The sequence below is a fragment of the Synchiropus splendidus genome, chromosome 3 (genome assembly GCF_027744825.2).
Source record: "Synchiropus splendidus isolate RoL2022-P1 chromosome 3, RoL_Sspl_1.0, whole genome shotgun sequence".
Classification (NCBI taxonomy): Eukaryota; Metazoa; Chordata; class Actinopteri; order Syngnathiformes; family Callionymidae; genus Synchiropus; species Synchiropus splendidus.
Genome location: NC_071336.1, coordinates 15440125 through 15459115, shown reverse-complemented (window position 1 = coordinate 15459115; position 18991 = coordinate 15440125). Strand labels below are relative to the sequence as shown.

The following is an 18991-nucleotide window of genomic DNA, read 5'->3' as shown; positions in this document are numbered from 1 at the left end:
TGAGTCTTTTGTGTGGCGCCCTTCTTTTAAGTGCATTCACATAAGAAACCACCTCAAAATGAGACTAAAACTTCTCTGTCACTCTCCAGTGTCTATCGATGGAGTGGAGTGGAATGACGTCAAGTTCTTCCAGCTGGCTGCCCAGTGGCCGACACATGTCAAGTACCTACCTGTTGGACTTTTCGGCTACAGTAAAGCCGCCTCCTAGTGCTGACCTTCCTGTCACGTGGTGGGAGAGGGAAGCGCCTTCCCAAGAGCAGACAGACCACATCATTCACTCCTTTTCACTAATTATTTAACTTTCAGGAGCGAGATGATGTGTGTTTTTGCAGCGCTCTTACTAGTCACTTTAATGCCCCTTTCGGTGCGTCGTCGTGTGCGTGTGGTGAGTGTGCATGCACACGTGAACGTGTGTGTTGGTGTGTGTTTGTGTGTGTAACGAAGGGGATAACAGCACAATTAGCTTACTGCCATTTATGTTTCCGTTTTATGGAATGCAGCAGCATGCGCCAACTCTCCCTTCACCTCTCATTCTAGAAACATGACCTCTGATCCACCAGCGCATGCTTCAGCCGTAACAACACATGTGCCAGAAACCTTAAAAAAAAGAGCAGCTTTGGTTTTGGTTTAAACCCCAGTGGCTTCAATGTTGTCACAAATGCAGTCGCAGGTCACCTCACTCATCCTCAGTGGAATCAGCCACTGCCCATATACACTCTCTCTTCCAGGCGTTTATTTTAACCCGTCTTCTTTTTTTAATCAGTGATCGTATTTCTGTTTTAGAAATAGTACAATGATCAATATGAAGTAACTTAAAGTAGATGGCTTTATGTGACAACAATATTAAAACTGGATTTACTTTCATGCAGAAATGTCAGAGTGGAGGATGAGTGAGGGTTTATTTTTCTGAGTCTTTTGATTGCCACTGTATGTGAAATCCAATTGATGGAGTTTGTCTTTTTTCATATTAACTGCTGAAAATGCTGAAATTTAGCTGTGATAAAGTTGAGAAAATATTATTGTCATAACCCTTCTGGCACCACAGGTTTGAATTTTGTCTGTAATTATGATTTTGGATTTCGAATTGTGACACGGATTTCAGCAAAAAGCCATTTAAACTGGCACCGAGAACAGATCAAATTAGAAAAGATAATGATCGCTTATTTTTTCCGGTCTATTTGGCGTTTCAATGTTTAATTTTCCCCCAACCTCAGATGTTGTATGGTGACTAGTGGTGTGTTATTGTGAGTCTGTGGTGATATACGGTGGTCAGAAAAATGAAGTTCCCACTCCTACAAAAAAAGAAAAAAACATTTTTTCAGACATTGTCACAAAGGGCATGCAATATGTTCGTGCTTGTGACTGTGTGGTCAACAGTGTCATTCTAGGACTGCAGACATTAAGGCGATCATGTTGTTTACTTTGTGGCTCTTTAAAAGGCAAATATAAATCAAACAAAAGTTTTTCAGAGCTAAATTGTTTGGAATTGAATGTACTTAAAACCGTGAAGGTCTCTGGCTCTCCTGGCCTCCTCCTCCTCCTCATTTTTTCTCCATCTACTGTCAAGTATTAAGATTTTTTTTTTTCCATTTTAACATGATGCAAATGTAAGTGTCTTAAACTGAAATGTTGTCAAACGATTTAGCTTGTTAAGAATATGAAACTGCAGCGTTACTACTGGAATAGCAGTGTTCAAGTGACATCACAACAGTTGTGAGCCTGCAGTGTTCCTCAATAGTCTCGGGCTGTTCATCCAACATGTGGCACTGTGCTTTTATTTACACTGTACTCTTGAGATAGCTGAAGTTTGTAGTTTGCTCCCGAATAGCCAACAAATCACAAGCCTTGATTGATGTTCCTATCTTGAATGTTTTTGTTTTGTTGCTGTCGACAATCAAGGGCTTGACTACCGTGAATAAAATCTGCTGATGTAACTAAAGGTCAAAATGGTTAAGGAAGCTATTACCTCCAAAAATACTGTGACTATTGTCATGCAACGTGGGAAAATAAAATGGTTACTATTTTGAGTTCTCTGCAACGTGAAAGCTTAATTATTACAGTGAAGTTGAGTAGAAGCTGCTAATGTCTCCGTTTAAAGTCTCCATATTCCTAGTGAAGCTGCCTGATATTTAAACATGCAATAATGGTAGGCTGTTTCTTTCACCTCACCTGACCCCTCAGAGGAGCCAGCGTGGTGATGAGCTTGAGGTTTGTTGGTTTGAGTTCAATCAAAAGTAGAAAAAAGGCAATGTGGGTGGGAAAAAGAATCAGAGAAGTATAGCTATTAAAGATTTCTCATCATTCATGGTGGTTTTCAGTTCATGACGCAAATTATGAAATGTCTAAATGTGTTGTAGAACACCTATTTACATACCATGTGGCTGTAGAAGTTGATGGTCATCTGAATACTTGCTTCTTAACTACACTTGTGTTGGTCTTTCTAAGGCTGCGATTGAAAAATTAAAAAAAGATATTAGGAGTTGTGCATTTGTATCTCTCAGTTGAGGGAGTATTTCTTGGTGCTGATGACAGAGACACATTTTTTTTTCCTTAATTTCATAGATAAGTCATCACTGCAGCCAAATCTTGGCCTCCTTCACACCATTTTTCTGCAGTCTGTTTGGGAACTGGTTGTGCTACATGTTGAAGTTGTTCCTGTGTATCTACCTGTACCTCCGTACCTGTGTCCTTGTACTTGTGAGAGTGTAACAGTGGCCTGTCTGGTCCATCTATAATCTGTGTCAGCAGTGTACTAGAAGTATGAGCAGTGATCACCGGGCTCACACAAGCTTTGTTCTCAACTCTGGCAAAATATTTACCCACACAGCTTGCAACGTCGCCATCTGTCTCCAAGGGAACAGGAGGAAAAGGAGTAATCCCAGCTTCTGCTCACATCCCGAGCTTGTGAACCTGCGGGGGGGAAATGTTTTGCACATCACATTGTTTCTGTGTATTTGCCTTTTGCCTATAACAACAACAACAACAGAATATAATGCTTGTACATACCAAATAGTACTTATTATATTGTATCAGAGTTTGTTCTTATTTGAGATGTTTTGTAGTACTGCTTTTTCATGATGACATTTGTCAGTCAGATGTGGGATGAATGTGCAAGTGTTCACTGTTTCATTTTTTTTTAAATAAAGACATCCTTGATTTATACATGTTGGTCTCTTTCTGTTTCAGTCTGAGTCATGACCAAGTGCCATTAAGAATCGTTCCTTTCTTCTTATCACACCCATGAACCTGTTTTCTTTCTGCTTCTGTTTGGTCGCCAAACTTTATCTCCTAACTTCTCCATGACAGCTATTCAGCTATTCCACTGATATACTGGCTTCTAACCGTGTCCTTCCTAGTGGCTATCAATGAAAACCTGAGCGTCTTCAACGCTGACTCTCACTGAGCCTCTTGCTTTGTATCTCTTGTTTTTCTTTTATCTCTTGCATACATCATGGCAGCTCTCTCTGTCTCTTCACTCTTGCTGATGCTCTTCCTTCACCCATGTCAGTCGTCTGCACCAGCTCCACTCTGCCTGCACTCTCCTCTGTGCTTCCCTTGATCTCTGTTACTCTAGTTCAGTGGTGGTCAGTTCAATTATCCACGGTGCCACATGACATGAAGACGGCAGAAATAACTAAGATCATGCCTTGCAAAAAAAAAAAAAAAAAAAAAAAGATTACATTAATATATCGGATTTGACAATTATTTTTGTAAGTTAAAATATATGTGATTAGATATAAGGGTTTCACATAATATGTATAAATGTACGTTTTTCAGGGATTTTCCTGGAAAAGCAGTCAATTAAAATGCATTGCGAAACAAATACAATTTAAACACTTCATATTAACAATTAATTAACAAAATTAACAATTATAACGAGTATTGGTAATGGCAGATAATATAAACGAAAAGTGTATATATAAGTCCCAAAACAATTTTTTTTTTTACCAGAAGCCCTGGTGCAATTTTTATTAAAAACCTTCGACCTTCCTTCTGACTTCTGATTTTTCAGAATGCATCATATCAGCCCATATTGAAGTAATAGGCCTTTTATAATTGGATGGATGCTATGATTCAGTGATATGATAAACATACTGACGTTACTTTCAACTTTCAAAATAAAAGTCACAGTGTTCCTAAAAGTCAACACACAGAACGCCGAGTATTTCCCACCCGATATGGTCTGTAATGTTTTCAGGAGCTACATTTTCACATCTGTGGTCTTTAATCGCAATAAAAATGTATTGTCTTTTTTCTTGTGTTACGTTAGCAACGGCAGCTGTAATGCGTTTGCTTTATTCTGAAAACCGTCCGGAAGCACACTTCACTCATGCGCAATTGACTTAGATTTGTTTGGATCAAAACAGAGCGCTGCTGCGTTGTTCGAGGGACTAAAGCATCGTCTTCTTCCTCGATGCAGGTAAAGGCGTCCGTGTTTCGCGCTGCATTCGGTGTATGGTGGGATTATTTAGGCGGCATCGTCTCAACCGCTCTTGTCTATGCGGTACATCGTCGCTGGAGCATCGCCGCCGGGGTTGGAACCGCCTGCTGGTAAATCGCGTTGGTTTACAACGTGCCGTTAAGAATACGACAGAGGTTGTTTGAGAAAATAGAAGAAACGACGTTGCCATTTAGAGGTTTATTTGTGGGTCACCTTGATTGCGCCCCTCGCGTCCCTCTGACCGGCTTCAGGCCTCGACCGTCCTCCCTCTCTTTCTCATACCTTAACCATCATAACAAATGTACAAAATGGCGCCCTAGAAATGTATCTTTAATTGTCCCTCAGTGTCGTGTTGAGGCGTGTGGTCATTCTTCACAGCGGGTGGTGGTGCATTGCAGCATGAGGGAGGAGGGAGGATGGGTGAGGCAGACTGGGGGGGGAGAACAGGTGCACCACCATCATCCAAGCAGGAAGAGTCACGATGTTGCACTAATGGCTCCTGTTTCTGATGCGGCGCGGGTCAATAAGTGGCATCCAATGCGCATGCGCACCAACAGATGCTTACAGCCTTCTATAACAGCTGGAGATTAAAAGCTATCAAACTGACTTTACTGGAACAAAATCTGTGCGCTCAGCGTAATAGCAATTATCTTACTGTGCTGGAAACCATCAAAGGGGAATTTGGAGCTTAAAAACGACCAAAAACTTTCGTCACCTAGGTGTCTGTTCATTACACCTGGGAGTATTTTCTGTATTTATTTACCATGCAGACCTTAGACACAGAGAAGACTGGTGTCTCAAAACTCTAGTGGCAGACTTATCTAGGTCACCATGAAGAGATGTTTACATCCTCACTGCTGTGTTTTTAGTAACTGTGCCTTTTGATGAGTCCAAACCCATGTAATTGTCAGAACAGAGAAACCATTCGTGTTTAGTTTATCACAGTCTTGTGTTAAAAAACGCTCAACAACGCAGTGGCATCTCTTTTTAATTGGCTTTATTGGTCACTGGCAGTAACGGAGAATCCTCTTTTGAGGTCTTAAACAGGTTTAGCTATACATATACATTGGTGTAGGCACGCCTGAGCCAGCTTATCTCCCAGCTTGTCAAAGAACACCCTCCCTCCATCTGTGTTATGCAATAAAATGTTGGGTTTTATTGAAATAAAGCAAAATAATAAGGTCCAGTTGAAGGTGAAAATAATTTATAAACGTTATATTGAAACATTTTTATCCTTTAATGTACTTAATTCTCATACAGTCCACACCATTGTCTGCAGGCTTATGCAGTTACCTTTTTATTTGGCTGGTGAAATCATTGAAATTGACTTGGTTTGTTCATATTACTCTGGTCGTGTGAAATCCAACTTAGAATCATCTTAAAGTGCCTCGTGTGTTGTGGGGAGTGGAGGAACACTGAGACTGGATAATCATTTTTTATTTGTATTATATTTTTTATTTGGCATCCTAGTGTGTATGAAGTCGAGCAATGTCCACCATGGTGTATCCTCGTGAAGAAGCCCTGGAGCGTCTGAGCCAGGATGAGATTGTCCTCAACACCAAAGCCGTCATCCAGGGCCTGGAGACGCTGCGCGGCGAGCACGCTCAGATCCTCAACTCGCTCCTGGACTGCACCCAGCCACTGGCTGCTCAGGAAAAGTCCGGATTGCTCCGCAAGAGCATGGAGGCCATTGACCTCGGCCTTGGAGAAGCTCAGGTTGATATATATTTTAATCGTCACACATGTTCCACTGGAGAATTTTGACTTCAGATGTCGCCCATTTTCAGGTGATCATCGCCTTGTCTAGCCACTTAAGTGCAGTGGAATCGGAGAAGCAAAAGCTGCGCGCTCAGGTGCGCCGCCTCTGCCAGGAGAACCAGTGGCTGAGGGACGAGCTCGCGGGAACGCAGCACAAGCTGCAGCGCAGTGAGCAAAGTGTTGCTCAGCTGGAGGAGGAGAAGAAGCATCTGGAGTTCATGAACCAGATCAAAAAGTTTGACGATGATGTCTCGCCGTCTGAGGAGAAGAACCAGAGCAGCAGCAGTGGGACTGGTGGAAGTGCTGGTGGGGAGAAGGAGAAAGACAGTCTGGATGACTTGTTTCCCAACGATGATGACCAGGGTCCAGGTATGATTTTAAAGGTTTTTTTGATTTGGATATTATTTTGGAGTTATGTGGCGGAACTTGCCCCCACTCATCCAGCTATCAACTAGACTTGCATCACTTGCATTCTGAATAGTTGAGATGCATGCTTTGTGTTTTAAGCATGAGCAGAACTGTTGTGGTGGCTCTGTGTAGTATTACATATATAATCTGACAGTCATTCTTAGGTATTTCCTATGTGAGCTTTTTACTGTTTCTACTCAACCTGATACTGTAAAAGTTGCTCGCACATCCAAATGTAGACAAGCTTACAACAATATCTGTGTGTGTTTGGTGGCGGTTTTCCACAGCCCAGCCCAGCGGAGAGGTGGCAGCCCAGCAGGGGGGCTACGAGATCCCAGCGCGTCTCAGGACCCTTCACAACCTGGTGATCCAGTATGCCTCTCAGGGACGATACGAGGTTGCTGTGCCTCTTTGTAAACAAGCCTTGGAGGACTTGGAGAAGACATCTGGACATGACCACCCGGATGTGGCCACCATGCTCAACATCCTGGCTTTGGTATACAGGTGAGAAGGTTGAGGATTCAAGGATGTAGAACCTTTTCTCATGTGTCCCTTGTCTTTACAGGGATCAGAACAAGTACAAAGAAGCTGCTCACCTTCTGAATGACGCCTTGGCAATCAGAGAGAAGACCCTGGGGAAGGACCACCCTGCTGTGGCTGCCACCCTCAACAACCTGGCGGTGCTATATGGCAAGAGGGGCAAGTACAAGGAGGCCGAACCCCTCTGCAAGAGAGCACTAGAGATCAGGGAGATGGTGAGTAACCTTCCAGCAGTCAAATAAAGGTGACTTTTTTTATTTAACATATTTATTTAGCATCCTTAATTGTACTGTTTCTGCTTCAGGTTTTGGGGAAATATCACCCGGATGTGGCCAAGCAGCTGAACAATTTGGCCCTGTTGTGTCAGAACCAGGGCAAGTATGATGAGGTGGAGTACTACTACAGACGAGCTCTGGAGATCTACGAGTCAAAACTTGGGGCAGACGACCCAAATGTTGCCAAGACCAAAAACAACCTGGTGGGTCACATGTTTTGCCAGACAGATATAAATTTATAATATCATGAATATAAATGTAATGGATGTTGCTTCTCTTCAGGCCACATGCTACTTGAAACAAGGGAAGTTCAAAGATGCTGAGGCTCTTTACAAAGAGATTCTGACCAGAGCGCATGAGAAGGAGTTCGGTTCTGTCAACAGTAAGTGCAGATAAGCAGAGATGAAGATGTTTTCACTGAAATAATGTAAAGCTCTGAAGGTTTGGATGCAGAAAGCTGGATTTGGGATGTCAACACTGGCTGCCGCGTTTCATCCCTCAAACATTTGAAATCACTGAAGCTTCTACGTCGACTTTTTGCTAAAATACAAAACAAAATTGAATTCTAAAATCATAACTGCAGTTCAGTTTCATAGTAAACACCATGGTTATCACAGTTATATTGTTATGAGTGGCATTATTCTCCACCAAAAAAATACATACATGATTTTCTAAACGTCACTGTGCTTTTCCAGTTGCCCGAGCAATTTTAGTTTTTCCAAACGCAGTCAGTTCTGTCAGCTACTCAGTGGATTTATTGAAGGTTTTGAAGCTTGAGAAACAGCTTATTGTGAAAGTTTATCTCCACTACTAAGCCTATCAAATGCTTATTGGCTCACATGCCTGGCAGAGGGAAGGAAAGCAAGAGTTACCTTGCCAGGAAGGTGAGGACCATGTGATTACATGAACGGAGGTCATGAACACTTCACATTTAATCTTCTAGATGACAATAAACCCATCTGGATGCACGCGGAGGAGCGGGAGGAGAGCAAGGTCAGAGTTAATGAGGAAGTCTTCATTTTTTTGGTTGAAACTTTGTTTTGAACTGTTCCTTGTCTTTCACCCCAGGGTTCACGGAAAGACTCTGGCCTGCATGTTGAGTATGGCAGCTGGTATAAAACTTGCAAGGTGGACAGGTAATTCTTAATCCCATATCATTTTCTTTATTGTTGCAGTATTGTTGTATTCGGTTTAGTTCCTTTGGTGAGAACAGTGGTTAGACTTGAGTCAACCACAGGGCCTTGACACACGGAGTCTTCTACTTGTGCAAGTTTCCTGTGAAAAAAAAAAAGGCAACATTCTGTATGTGTATCGTGGTGAGGGAATGGCGGTCCAGTACGTACTCTGTGTTACATGCAAATGACTCCAGCCTATTGGACCTTGCAGTACCGGAACTGAGTTTAAAAATAGACGAGTGGATAATAGGGCTGCAGCGACCATGATTGACTGTTAAATTAGTCGCTGATGGATTCATAAGTCGACGAGTCGTGATGTCAGCATTTTCTCTGTACTGTCCACAGTTAGAGGAGTCACCATGGCAACTCCAACTGTCGAAATATGGGACTATTTCACAGAGACATCAAAGGATGGGCACCTTGTAGACCACATTTTGTCCTTTATTTGTCCCATTTTGAGCAATTAAAATTCAAATATAATGTTTCAAAACATTCAACACTTTACACTTTAAGTACATTTTATGTACTTTTTAAATTTTTTTAAATTTCGGCAATTTTCGGACTATCCAACGCCACCTTTTTCTCGTGATATGAACCCTGTCGGCTTGTACAGTACGATATATGGATTTTTACAGACTAAATAGCGTCATGCTGCTTAAATAATGAGCCCTGTTGCACCAAACCGATGAAATCACAGGTGTTTTATTGACCTTAAAGCGCTTAGAATGCACTTTTTCCCAGCTCCTGTATTACCGCAGCTCTGCCAACGGAGATGAGAAGCAGCAGCTGGGACTGTTGGTGGAACTTCGGACACAATAAAGGAAAACAGTTTAATGTAAATAGAAGATGTGAGGAGTTCATGATTCAAGTCCAGAACATTGCTGAGTTTGTTTCATGAATGAGCCTTGATGCTGGACCCCATTTTCAAATTAGTTTAGAAGTGATCCTCCTCCTTCTACGGCTCAGACAGCACCACTGCACCCGCTGCGTATAGAGCGGTGAGCCTTATGTATGAACAAGATCTATTTACCTTTTTAGATTTAGTGGGTGTGACTTATATTCCAGTGCGCGCTATAGTCCGGAAATTGCGGTCCTACAATCAGACATGCTGGCGTTGAGTCAACCCGTACACGATATATGTTGCCTAGTCCAGTCCTTTAAATGGTCATGCCTAGTCGACTATTGAAATAGTGGTTAGCTGCTGCCTTAGGCAGGGATTATGGAAGTGTTTCCTCCTGACCATGCACCTCTCTTCTCGGAAGCTAAATAGAGTTTTATTTTGGTTTTTTTAGCCCCACTGTGAACACAACCCTCAAAAGCCTGGGAGCCTTGTACCGTCGTCAGGGCAAGCTGGAGGCAGCAGAAACCCTGGAGGAGTGTGCCAGCAAGTCCCGAAAACAGGTGGGGCCCTGGACCCCAGGAGGGCGAGTTACGGCACTTCTATTAGCTGTTCTCGCCCACATGCCAGCTGTACTTCACTTCCCCTTGGGTCTCGACATTTACTTGATGATTCACTTTCTGTTTCCTTAAAGGGCATCGATGCCATAAACCAGAGTAAAGTGGTGGAGCTGCTGAAGGACGGCAGCGTCGGAGGAGACAGGCGACAGAGCAGGGAGGGGCTGAATGGCTCTGGAGGACGTGGAGAGAGCGAGGGAGACGACTCCGCCGAGTGGAACGGGGTCAGATGATGCTCTCTGATGTTGCTCAATAAACATGGCTCCTAAGGTTTTGTGTGGCATGTTTCTGATGAACTGGGGCAGGAGAGCAGAGTTCCTAGCTAGAAAACTGACGCTAGTGATTTTCCACTGATAAAGACAAACTCCCCTGTCACGTTGTTTGCTCGCATGATAATAAACAAGTCCTCTTAATGATCTTTGTTCGATCGACGATTTGGGACGAACATAACACACCAGTTATGCTTATTTGGAATTGCTGTCTCATAGCAGTTTGATTTTTTTTTCCGTTGTGTATTTCATCCAGTGGTGTTTAAGTATGTCATAGGGCCGAAGCTAACCCTGTTTCACTGCTCCATCCCTCCCAGGATGGTAATGGGTCTCTGCGTCGCAGTGGCTCCTTTGGGAAGATTCGGGATGCTCTGAGGAGGAGCAGTGAGATGCTGGTGAAGAAGCTACAGGGCAGTGGACCTCAAGAACCGCGCAACCCTGGGTATCCAGATCAATACCTTGAGATCTGAAGGACATTTGTATTGTGAATGAGTAATGAATAATCTGCTCTCATTTCAGGATGAAGAGGGCGAGCTCACTTAACTTCCTCAACAAAAGCACGGAGGAGACAGCACAGGTACGTGTGTGGCTCAATACCGCCCCCTGTCGGTAGAGCATTGCTCTGCTTGTTCAGGTTTTTAAGTGTAGTTAAAACTGTTTTCCCCCCACAGAACGACAACTCCGGCCTGTCAGACTGTCGAGGACTCAGTGCCAGTAACGTGGACCTGACCAGGCGCAGCTCTCTGATTGGATAAGTCAGCACAGTAGGCGGGACAGAGTCCAGCATCCCCTGTGTTTGTAGCTCGGTTTGATCAAACTATACTCTTGAATCACAAACCCTTGCAGCATATTTTTAAAAGACATTTAAAAAGGCATCAAAGCATTCTATTCGCTGCTGCTCTGTTGTACAAAATAGCCTCCGTTGACTCAAGCAGGGGATATTTAGATGCACATTATTCAGCATGCTGCTTTAAGTGGAATGATGCACGCGGGCGCCTTGTGTGTTTCTCGCTCATCGCACTGTAATCCAAAGATGCAGAGGCATCCACGTCATGTCCACCCAGGAGCAGGGGTGTAGTTGTGTATATACTCTCACTGGTAGCACAGGCGATAAGATCGTACACCACCATTAGCACTGGTGACTACACCGGCGTCCAAGCGGACAGATCAATCTTGATTTTAGCGAACACTATTAACCGTCTCAACCTCACTTCTGCCTTGTTGTTTTAACGTCAATTTAAAATTCTTATCGAAATGTTTGCACTGTCAGGTGACATACTGTAGAGAGCTACTGGATAACACTGGAAGGACATGTAAATAATGCCATGGCTTTCACTGGAGAAGCGTTAAAAGCGTGACAACTGTTGCAGGCACCTCTGCTGTTGGCAAAAGTCAGTCGTACAATCTGCTTTATAAATCATGTGAGCATGGCTTGTGGTGCCGTCACTCCAGAGGAAGGGGAAACAATCTGTCGTCCAGTGGTTGGGTTTTATCTCAGTAAAATAAACACACAATATGTCATTTATTTCCCGCCAATGAGTTCAGGGCTGCAACAATCCCACTGGATTTTCAATAGTCATTTTATTTTTTCGCTTCAAATTTAAGTGAAAAGGTGCAATAACAATGGCCATGAGGATCCGTCTATGAAGACAGAATGAAAAGGCAAACGCGACGACATTGCGGTGAAGCACTTCCACTCAGGATCATTTCTACCTTGAAAAGTCTTGAAAAAATCTTGAAAAGTGAAACTCATTTGGTTCAAGCCTTCTCCGAAACAGACTTTGGAAGCACTCAAGTCTCATTAATCTCCCGAGGGGGTCGGCTGCTGGACTCGGTTATTATTTCAATGTTTACAGTTATTTTCTTCCTGATTTTGTGAATTTTGTTGTGCTGTTCAACATTCCTCCTGTGTTTTTTTTTCTGTTTTCTGATCGCACCTTTACTAATCACACGCACAACCGGACTGTTACCGTCTCACTGATGGTTTGCAAACATGGAATGTTTGGTGGGTCCTGGGAATACTTTTGATGGTTCGTCTCAACCAAACAAGCGGAATGACAAAGATCATGCTCATACTTGTGAATGATGTCTGAACAGAGACAAGAGAATGTTTGTGAATGTGTCACTGAAAAAGAAGGGAATACAGGAAGTGAGAAGTCATAACTGGGGGCTGTAAATACTATATGTTCGGGAGAGAAGTGCTGTGGACACTCTAGTGACGTACAGTACGTGAATGTAGTGTGAGACTAGATAACCTCTTCTTTCACTCTGGTCACCCACTCAGTTAGGGCTCAGTCGTCCACCGTCATGTGATTTAAAATCTCTAGATGCGTGATCACACTCATGTTTGGTTCAATGTTCATCTGGCGCAGCTGAATGTTTGTGGCATCAACAACAACCGTTCAATAAAGACAAAAATCCACTTTTCAAAGTGTCACGTGTCGCCTTGTTCTGGGGCTGTGGGTGTTTGAGGCGACGCTGCTTCCTGTCTACACTGCAACACCGGCAAAGTAGAGCAGCAATTAGCTGGCTGCTGCAGGAGACGCTTGGACGAAGACACACAGTAAGAAAGCAACTTTATTGGTTTATTGGTTCTTTGCCTCTCTATGTCATTGATATCATTGGACTTCTCCCACAGAGTCCCCTCCATGTCTCTAGCTGCTCCGGCTCTCACCTCAGCTGTGGTGCACTTTCAGCTGGGCTTGTGCAGGGAGATGGTTCGAGTCCCTGCCACAAACCTGAGCTACCACCATGCCAAAAGACTTGCCGCTGAAATCATAAAACGGAAGGTAAATGTAGTGGGTTAACATCTTTTATTATTGAATCCATTTTCTGAATGGAATACAACAATTATATTATGAAAAACTGTTGGTTACACTTGACTTTTAGGTTTCATCTATAACACATTATTACTTTGTTTATGCCTGTATATGGCTTTTTAGAATGGACGCTCATGATCATGTTTGGTACCGTATGACAAGATTCATAAAATAAAAGTTGTGGATTTAAGTTAGTCTAGCTAAAAAGACTCTGACCCTGAACCTAACTGTACAGTACACACTTATTCTTCTTCTCTATTCTGCACCTTAACAAACCTTGTTATCAGTTGTCATACATGATTATGGACTTTCATCTTCAATGAAGCCTTTTAATTTATGGAGATGTCTAATGTATGCATTAATAATGCATTATAGATGACACCTTTAAAGTATAAGCAAACTATTTTACCGTCCTGACCATTTCGCACGTCTGTCCGATAAAGGATTTTACAATTTCGTGTTTCTCAAACCTCCAGAGACGATGGCTCTTGGGGTGATGTTACTTTTTGACCTAAACTTTGAATTGAACCTGCAGTATTTATTCAGCATTCATGTATTTCCTCCCCTACTTCTGTATGACCTTCCGACATGGGAGTTACAGGTATTTTGGCAAAGCATGTTTTGCTCCTGTTACGTCTAATGACATTGATAATTCACTACATGAGAAGACAATCAAATTGGTGTTGTGTTGAACTGAGGTCATGAGGGGCAGGTGCTTCTCTCTGCTCTGGTCCACAAAAGCTGAGCGAACTTTCCGACCACAACCTTCCTCCTCGCATCATTTGCGAACCTCTCTTATGATGAGCGTTTGTTCCGGGCAGCTCGGCGCGTGTGTGGTTTGGGGAACAGCAGCATCTTAAGATGAAAATACTGGTGATGATTTCTCTATATATATATATATAAAATACACCTCTGGTTAATTAAATACACGCAATGTGCATTCATCTACTTCCAAAAAGTCACTTCAGTGCATGTGAATTCATTTTATCTGAGCTGCATAAACAGCTGACATAAACCATAACCATCTTGAACCCTGTGGTTTGACTGTGTGTTGAGGCGCCGGAGAGCAGCGTGGTGGGGGCGGGTGAGCGGGTCTTGCTCTTCAGACACCAGACTTCCTCTGACCTTCTGCTGAAACATCTGACGCTGCAAGACGAGCTGCAGGACGGAGACCTGATCGAGGTCGTCATCGCAGGTGAGTCGAGTCGCCCCCTGACGCTAGTCACATAGCAAACCAGACCACAGTTTCCTAAAGGAGTCGAGAAGCTGCGTCGCCCATCACGAATCTCCCTCGCATTCCAAGTTTCTGACTGATGTAAATCGTCAAGTAACAATATTATTATAAATATTAAAACTGCTGCACTAGTGCCTTAAGTTCCGTTGAATTAAATGTCTTAAAATGAATAGAATAATGAAAAAAGCATATAACTGATTGTGTATTTTTATAATAATAATAATATTAATAATCTAAATGCATTTCATAAAAGCAAGGAAATCATTCAAGTATGTTAAGAAATCCATTAAAAGGAAAAAGGCCCAGCTGTGAACCGAGTGGCAGCAACAGCACACGTCTCGTTTCAGCAGCTTCCATTGAAGAGCGCAAGTGGTGCCACACACTTTCCCACTGTGGCTCCCTGCAGGGGGTGTGAGATCCTCCCCAACCTGGTGCGATATACATCATGTCCAAGCCTGTTGAAGTCCACATGGATCTCAGGCTGTTTCCCACCATTAATAATCTGCCCAGCCTCCTGGTCCTGTCTCCTGCCTGCTGCTCCGGCTTTATTTAGATCTGTTACCAGAGAAACACAAACCCTGATGGTCTACATGTCTGTCCTCAAACATGTGTCTCAGTTGTCTTTCTCACTCCTTCAGGATCGGCGTCCGTCTGTGAGATGAAGATCTATCCCCACTCTCTGCTGGTCCACTCCTACAGGACTCCCACCTTCTGTCACCTCTGCGGGGAGATGCTGTGGGGGCTGGTGCGGCAGGGGTTAAAGTGTGACGGTGAGTCGGTGGCCACGTCGGAGCTGGGCCCATCTCTGACCCAGAGGAACGTCTGCTTTGCTCAGGCTGTGGACTGGACTTTCACAAACGCTGTGCGTTTCGGTTGGTCAATGACTGCAGCCGAGTGCGGCGTCAGGTGGGCACCAGCGTGTCTCTGTTCCAGCCCAGACACGTGCAGACCCACCTGCTGACCAACCACCGCGGAGGCAGTCTGGAGGAGGTGAGGCTTCTTTCTTCCTCGTGCAGAATCACACACGCTCACGCCGACCGTGCTTCTGCGGCCTCCAGATCAGCAGGTCCAAGCCTTCCTCCAGGCCGCCGTCCTGGGCTGAGCCCCCGGAGTGGCTGCCCGTGGGGGTCAAGGCTCAGGTTCCTCACACCTTTCACATCCACAGCTACACCAAGCCCACCGTCTGCCAGCACTGCCACCGCCTGCTGCGCGGGCTGTTCCGACAGGGCCTGCAATGCTCAGGTGAGCAGGCGCCTGCTTCATCTGTGGAGGCAGGTGACTTCAGGTGTCTAACGCTGTCTCTGCAGACTGCAGGTTCAACTGCCACCGACGCTGTGAGCCGCTGGTGCCCAGAGACTGTCCCGGCGTCTCAGACAGAGAAGGTTTCCATCCTGTCCTCCCTCTCTCTCTCTCTCTCTCTCAGCTCCTTGAGTCGACATTTGATCTGAGATTTTGGGAGAAACCCTTTTTTTTCCTGAAGAAAAGTTTGGAAACAACACTGACATTGCATTTGTATGATCTCTTGGAAGCTGGTCACAGTCCAGCCGAGCCAGAGATGGAGGAGGAGGAGGAGGAGGTGGAGGATGAGTCACAGCACCTGATCGCAACTTCACCAGAAATCTGTGAAGAAGAAATGTCGGACGGAGGGTTGCGGGAAGTGGAGCCGCCTCCAGAGCCCATGAGGTCAGATGACGAGTCTGCGAGGATGATGTCAGCGCCTCTCATTTCTCCAGCGAGGATGAAAGTCTTGTGGAGTCGGAACATCTGAGTCATTGTTGCTGCTCTGTCTGACTGTGTCCACCTGTCAAGATGCTCTAATTGCCGCTCCCTTCTTCTCTGCTCCGCTCCAGTCCATGTTTCAGCAGCAACATCCCGCTGATGAGGCTGGTCCAGTCGGTGCACCACACCAAGCGCAGGGACACCAGCGTCCTGATGCAGGGCTGGCTGCTGCACCACACCCAGGCCGAGACTCTGGTCTGCTCTCCTGCAGCAAAACATCCTCCTCCTGAACTGAACCTTTTTGCTCTCCATGTCTTACTGTCCACCAGAGGAAGCGCCACTATTGGATTCTGGATCCCAAAAGCATCACACTGTACCAGAGCGAGAGCAGCACAAAATACTACAAGGTGATTCTGATGTGTACGGTAGATCTGGAAGAGGGATGTGGGGTCCATATGTGACAGGCTTAAATATCCCTCCCCTCCTCTCCAGGAGATCTCCATGGCAGAGGTGCTGCAGGTCCGAGGCCCCACTCAGCTGACCGTCCCCTCCTTGCCAGGCGACAGGACGCATTCATTTGAGGTGCTCACGCTCTCACTGGTCTACTGTGTGACTGCGGGCGCTGATGGTCCGGCGTGGGAGAGCGCCCTCCGCCAGGCTATGATGCCGATGGGGAGCCGGGATCCCCAGGGTGAGTCCCACGTGCTTGAGAAAACCCCTTTTTTGTACGCCATTTTTCTTTCAAGGTTTCATGTGTGTTCTGGTTGCAGGTGTAGATGCAAGTGGAGAAACTAAGGTGAGACTCAGTCCATGGCGTGAGTTAATGTCATTTAAAAAAAAAAAACATTTGTGTGTTTTAGGACATCAGCTCGCTGTACCAGATCTCCACAGATGAGATCCTGGGGTCTGGACAGTTTGGGGTGGTGTACAAAGGTGCGATGGATAATTGATCGTGACTCATGACCTTGACTTGGTGACAGAAGGAGGAGGTCTTCCTCCTCTGATGTGTTATGAGTGGATCTTCTGACTCCAAGCGCATTGTTAGGAACTCACAGGACGACGGGTCGGCTTGTTGCCATCAAGGTCATCGATAAATCCCGTTTTCCGGCCAGTCAGGAGCGCCAGATGAGGAATGAAGCGGCCATCGTGCAGGTGCCGACAGTGACCTCACAGGATCTCTTGGAGGGGGTCATATTCAAACTGCTCCCCTCTTCTCAGAACCTGTCCCACCAGGGCGTGGTGCAGCTGGAGGGGATGTTTGAGTGCCACTCGCATGTCTTTGTCGTCATGGAGAAGCTCCACGGCGACATGCTGGAGATGATTCTGTCCAGCGAGACCGGGCGACTGCCTGAACGCCTCACGCGCTTCCTGGTCCTGCAGGTGCCACCTCCTGTTCCATCATTACTGTAAACACAACCTTTACACTTGGGCTCATGCTGGACATCCCACCTCTGACACCACGCCTTGGCTAGTGGCTCAAGCATCATCTAAGCATCAAGTGTATTTTTGTCGTACATGCATGTATGTTTCCTTTTTGCAATGGGGACAAACAAATTTCCTGAAAGGCCGTGATAGTTAGCATGACAGCTTCAGCTGCACTGTCCAACCCTGTGATGTAAACATCACTGGAAGTGTTGTCTTCAGATCCTGGAGGCTCTGCGGTACCTTCACTTCAAGCACATCGCTCACTGCGACCTGAAACCTGAAAATGTCCTGCTGGCCTCTGCTGACTCCTTCCCTCAGGTCAGTGTTCATCATCACATTCTTAAAAAACAAACAATAAATGGATTCCGACGTTGAAACAGGTGAAACTCTGTGACTTTGGCTTCTCGCGCATCATCGGCGAGCGCTCCTTCCGGCGCTCTGTGGTGGGCACGCCCGCCTACTTGGCCCCGGAGGTCATCAGCTCCAGTGGCTACAACTGCTCCCTGGACATGTGGTCGGTGGGCGTCATCATGTACGTGAGTCTGAGTGGAACTTTTCCCTTCAATGAGGACGAAGACATCCGGCAGCAGATCACCAACGCTGCCTTCATGTTCCCAAGACAAGCCTGGGCCTCTGTCTCCCTGGAGGGTGAGCGACACACAGGCGCCGTCTCTACAGCCAATACATGTATTTATACCTCACAAGATAAACTGCGAGTGGCAATATACGAAGGCAGTGAATGAATGTGCAGGAGCGTCTGCCTAACCCAGACTCTGAAGCTGATTTGAAACCAGTTTTGGCAACGTTTTGAGCTGAGGTATCCAAAAATCTCTGCTAATTTATCATCATTTTTTGGCAACAGAGAAGCTGATGTTAAAATATCCATCTCCAGATCAATTGCGTGATCTCATTTGCCTTCAATCTTCAACGTTTAGAATAGAAATTGTACTGTCATCAGTCCGCGCCTCTATTGATGACGCAGAATATCGAGTTCTGTTGTGACCACCAGGTGGCACTCGCGTGTCAGGTTTAACCGCAGTGCCCTGTCTTCTGCAGCCGTCAGTCTCATCAACAACCTGCTGCAGGTTTCAGTCAGACGCAGGTTCAGCGTGGGCCGAGCTCTGGGACACGTTTGGCTGCAGGTCAGTCTCTTCATCCTCGCTTTTGGTTTCCCTCGTCTCGCATCATCAACGGCTGGCGTGCTCCCTCAGGACTTCCAGCTGTGGTGCGACCTCAGAGAGCTTGAGCAGCGAGAGGGCAGCAGGTATCTGACCCACCACTGCGACGATGAGCGCTGGAGACGCTACGCCACTGAGAGAGGACTGACCTTCCCCTCCTCCCTCTGCTGTGACCTTGACATGTGACTTTGGTCTGATAGTTATTTTGATCATTTTTAAACATCCACCCAGACCACAAACCAAATCCACCTCTGAGACTCTTCGTGACCTCTCCTTGACCTCACCACTCAATGTT

At 45.4% G+C, this 18991-nt stretch overlaps 3 protein-coding genes across 4 annotated transcripts in view; all 3 read left to right on the top strand.

Annotated features, from left to right (window-relative positions):
- Positions 1-3149, top strand: part of LOC128755451 (phosphofurin acidic cluster sorting protein 1) — a 48328-nt gene extending 45179 nt beyond the window's left edge. The window contains exon 24 of the mRNA XM_053858961.1: positions 90-3149. Coding sequence (XP_053714936.1) covers positions 90-208 — 119 coding nt within the window. The 3' untranslated portion in view covers positions 209-3149. The remainder of the gene's footprint in view (positions 1-89) is intronic.
- Positions 3150-4312: 1163 nt separating this feature from the next.
- klc2 (kinesin light chain 2) lies at positions 4313-12733 on the top strand. Of its 2 annotated transcripts, none has more exons than XM_053858610.1 (14): positions 4313-4420; positions 5912-6157; positions 6229-6568; positions 6895-7111; positions 7173-7362; positions 7452-7625; positions 7705-7804; positions 8366-8415; positions 8491-8558; positions 9890-9998; positions 10130-10276; positions 10639-10763; positions 10841-10898; positions 10993-12733. In XM_053858610.1, the coding sequence occupies exons 2-14, from the start codon at positions 5930-5932 to the stop codon at positions 11074-11076; spliced, it is 1890 nt and encodes a 629-aa protein (XP_053714585.1). In that variant the 5' UTR covers positions 4313-4420; positions 5912-5929; the 3' UTR covers positions 11077-12733. The 2 variants fall into 2 exon arrangements, with proteins under 2 accessions (XP_053714585.1, XP_053714586.1); XM_053858611.1 differs by having other exon boundaries at positions 4403-4551.
- Positions 12734-12831: 98 nt separating this feature from the next.
- Positions 12832-18982, top strand: prkd4 (protein kinase D4). Its single transcript, XM_053860061.1, has 18 exons — positions 12832-12884; positions 12960-13110; positions 14197-14335; positions 15013-15144; positions 15210-15364; positions 15433-15616; positions 15682-16057; positions 16192-16348; positions 16423-16500; positions 16586-16784; positions 16864-16889; positions 16954-17026; positions 17139-17245; positions 17312-17473; positions 17738-17836; positions 17899-18166; positions 18575-18660; positions 18730-18982. The coding sequence occupies exons 2-18, from the start codon at positions 12970-12972 to the stop codon at positions 18880-18882; spliced, it is 2535 nt and encodes an 844-aa protein (XP_053716036.1). The 5' UTR covers positions 12832-12884; positions 12960-12969; the 3' UTR covers positions 18883-18982.
- The last annotated feature ends 9 nt before the right edge of the window (positions 18983-18991 follow it).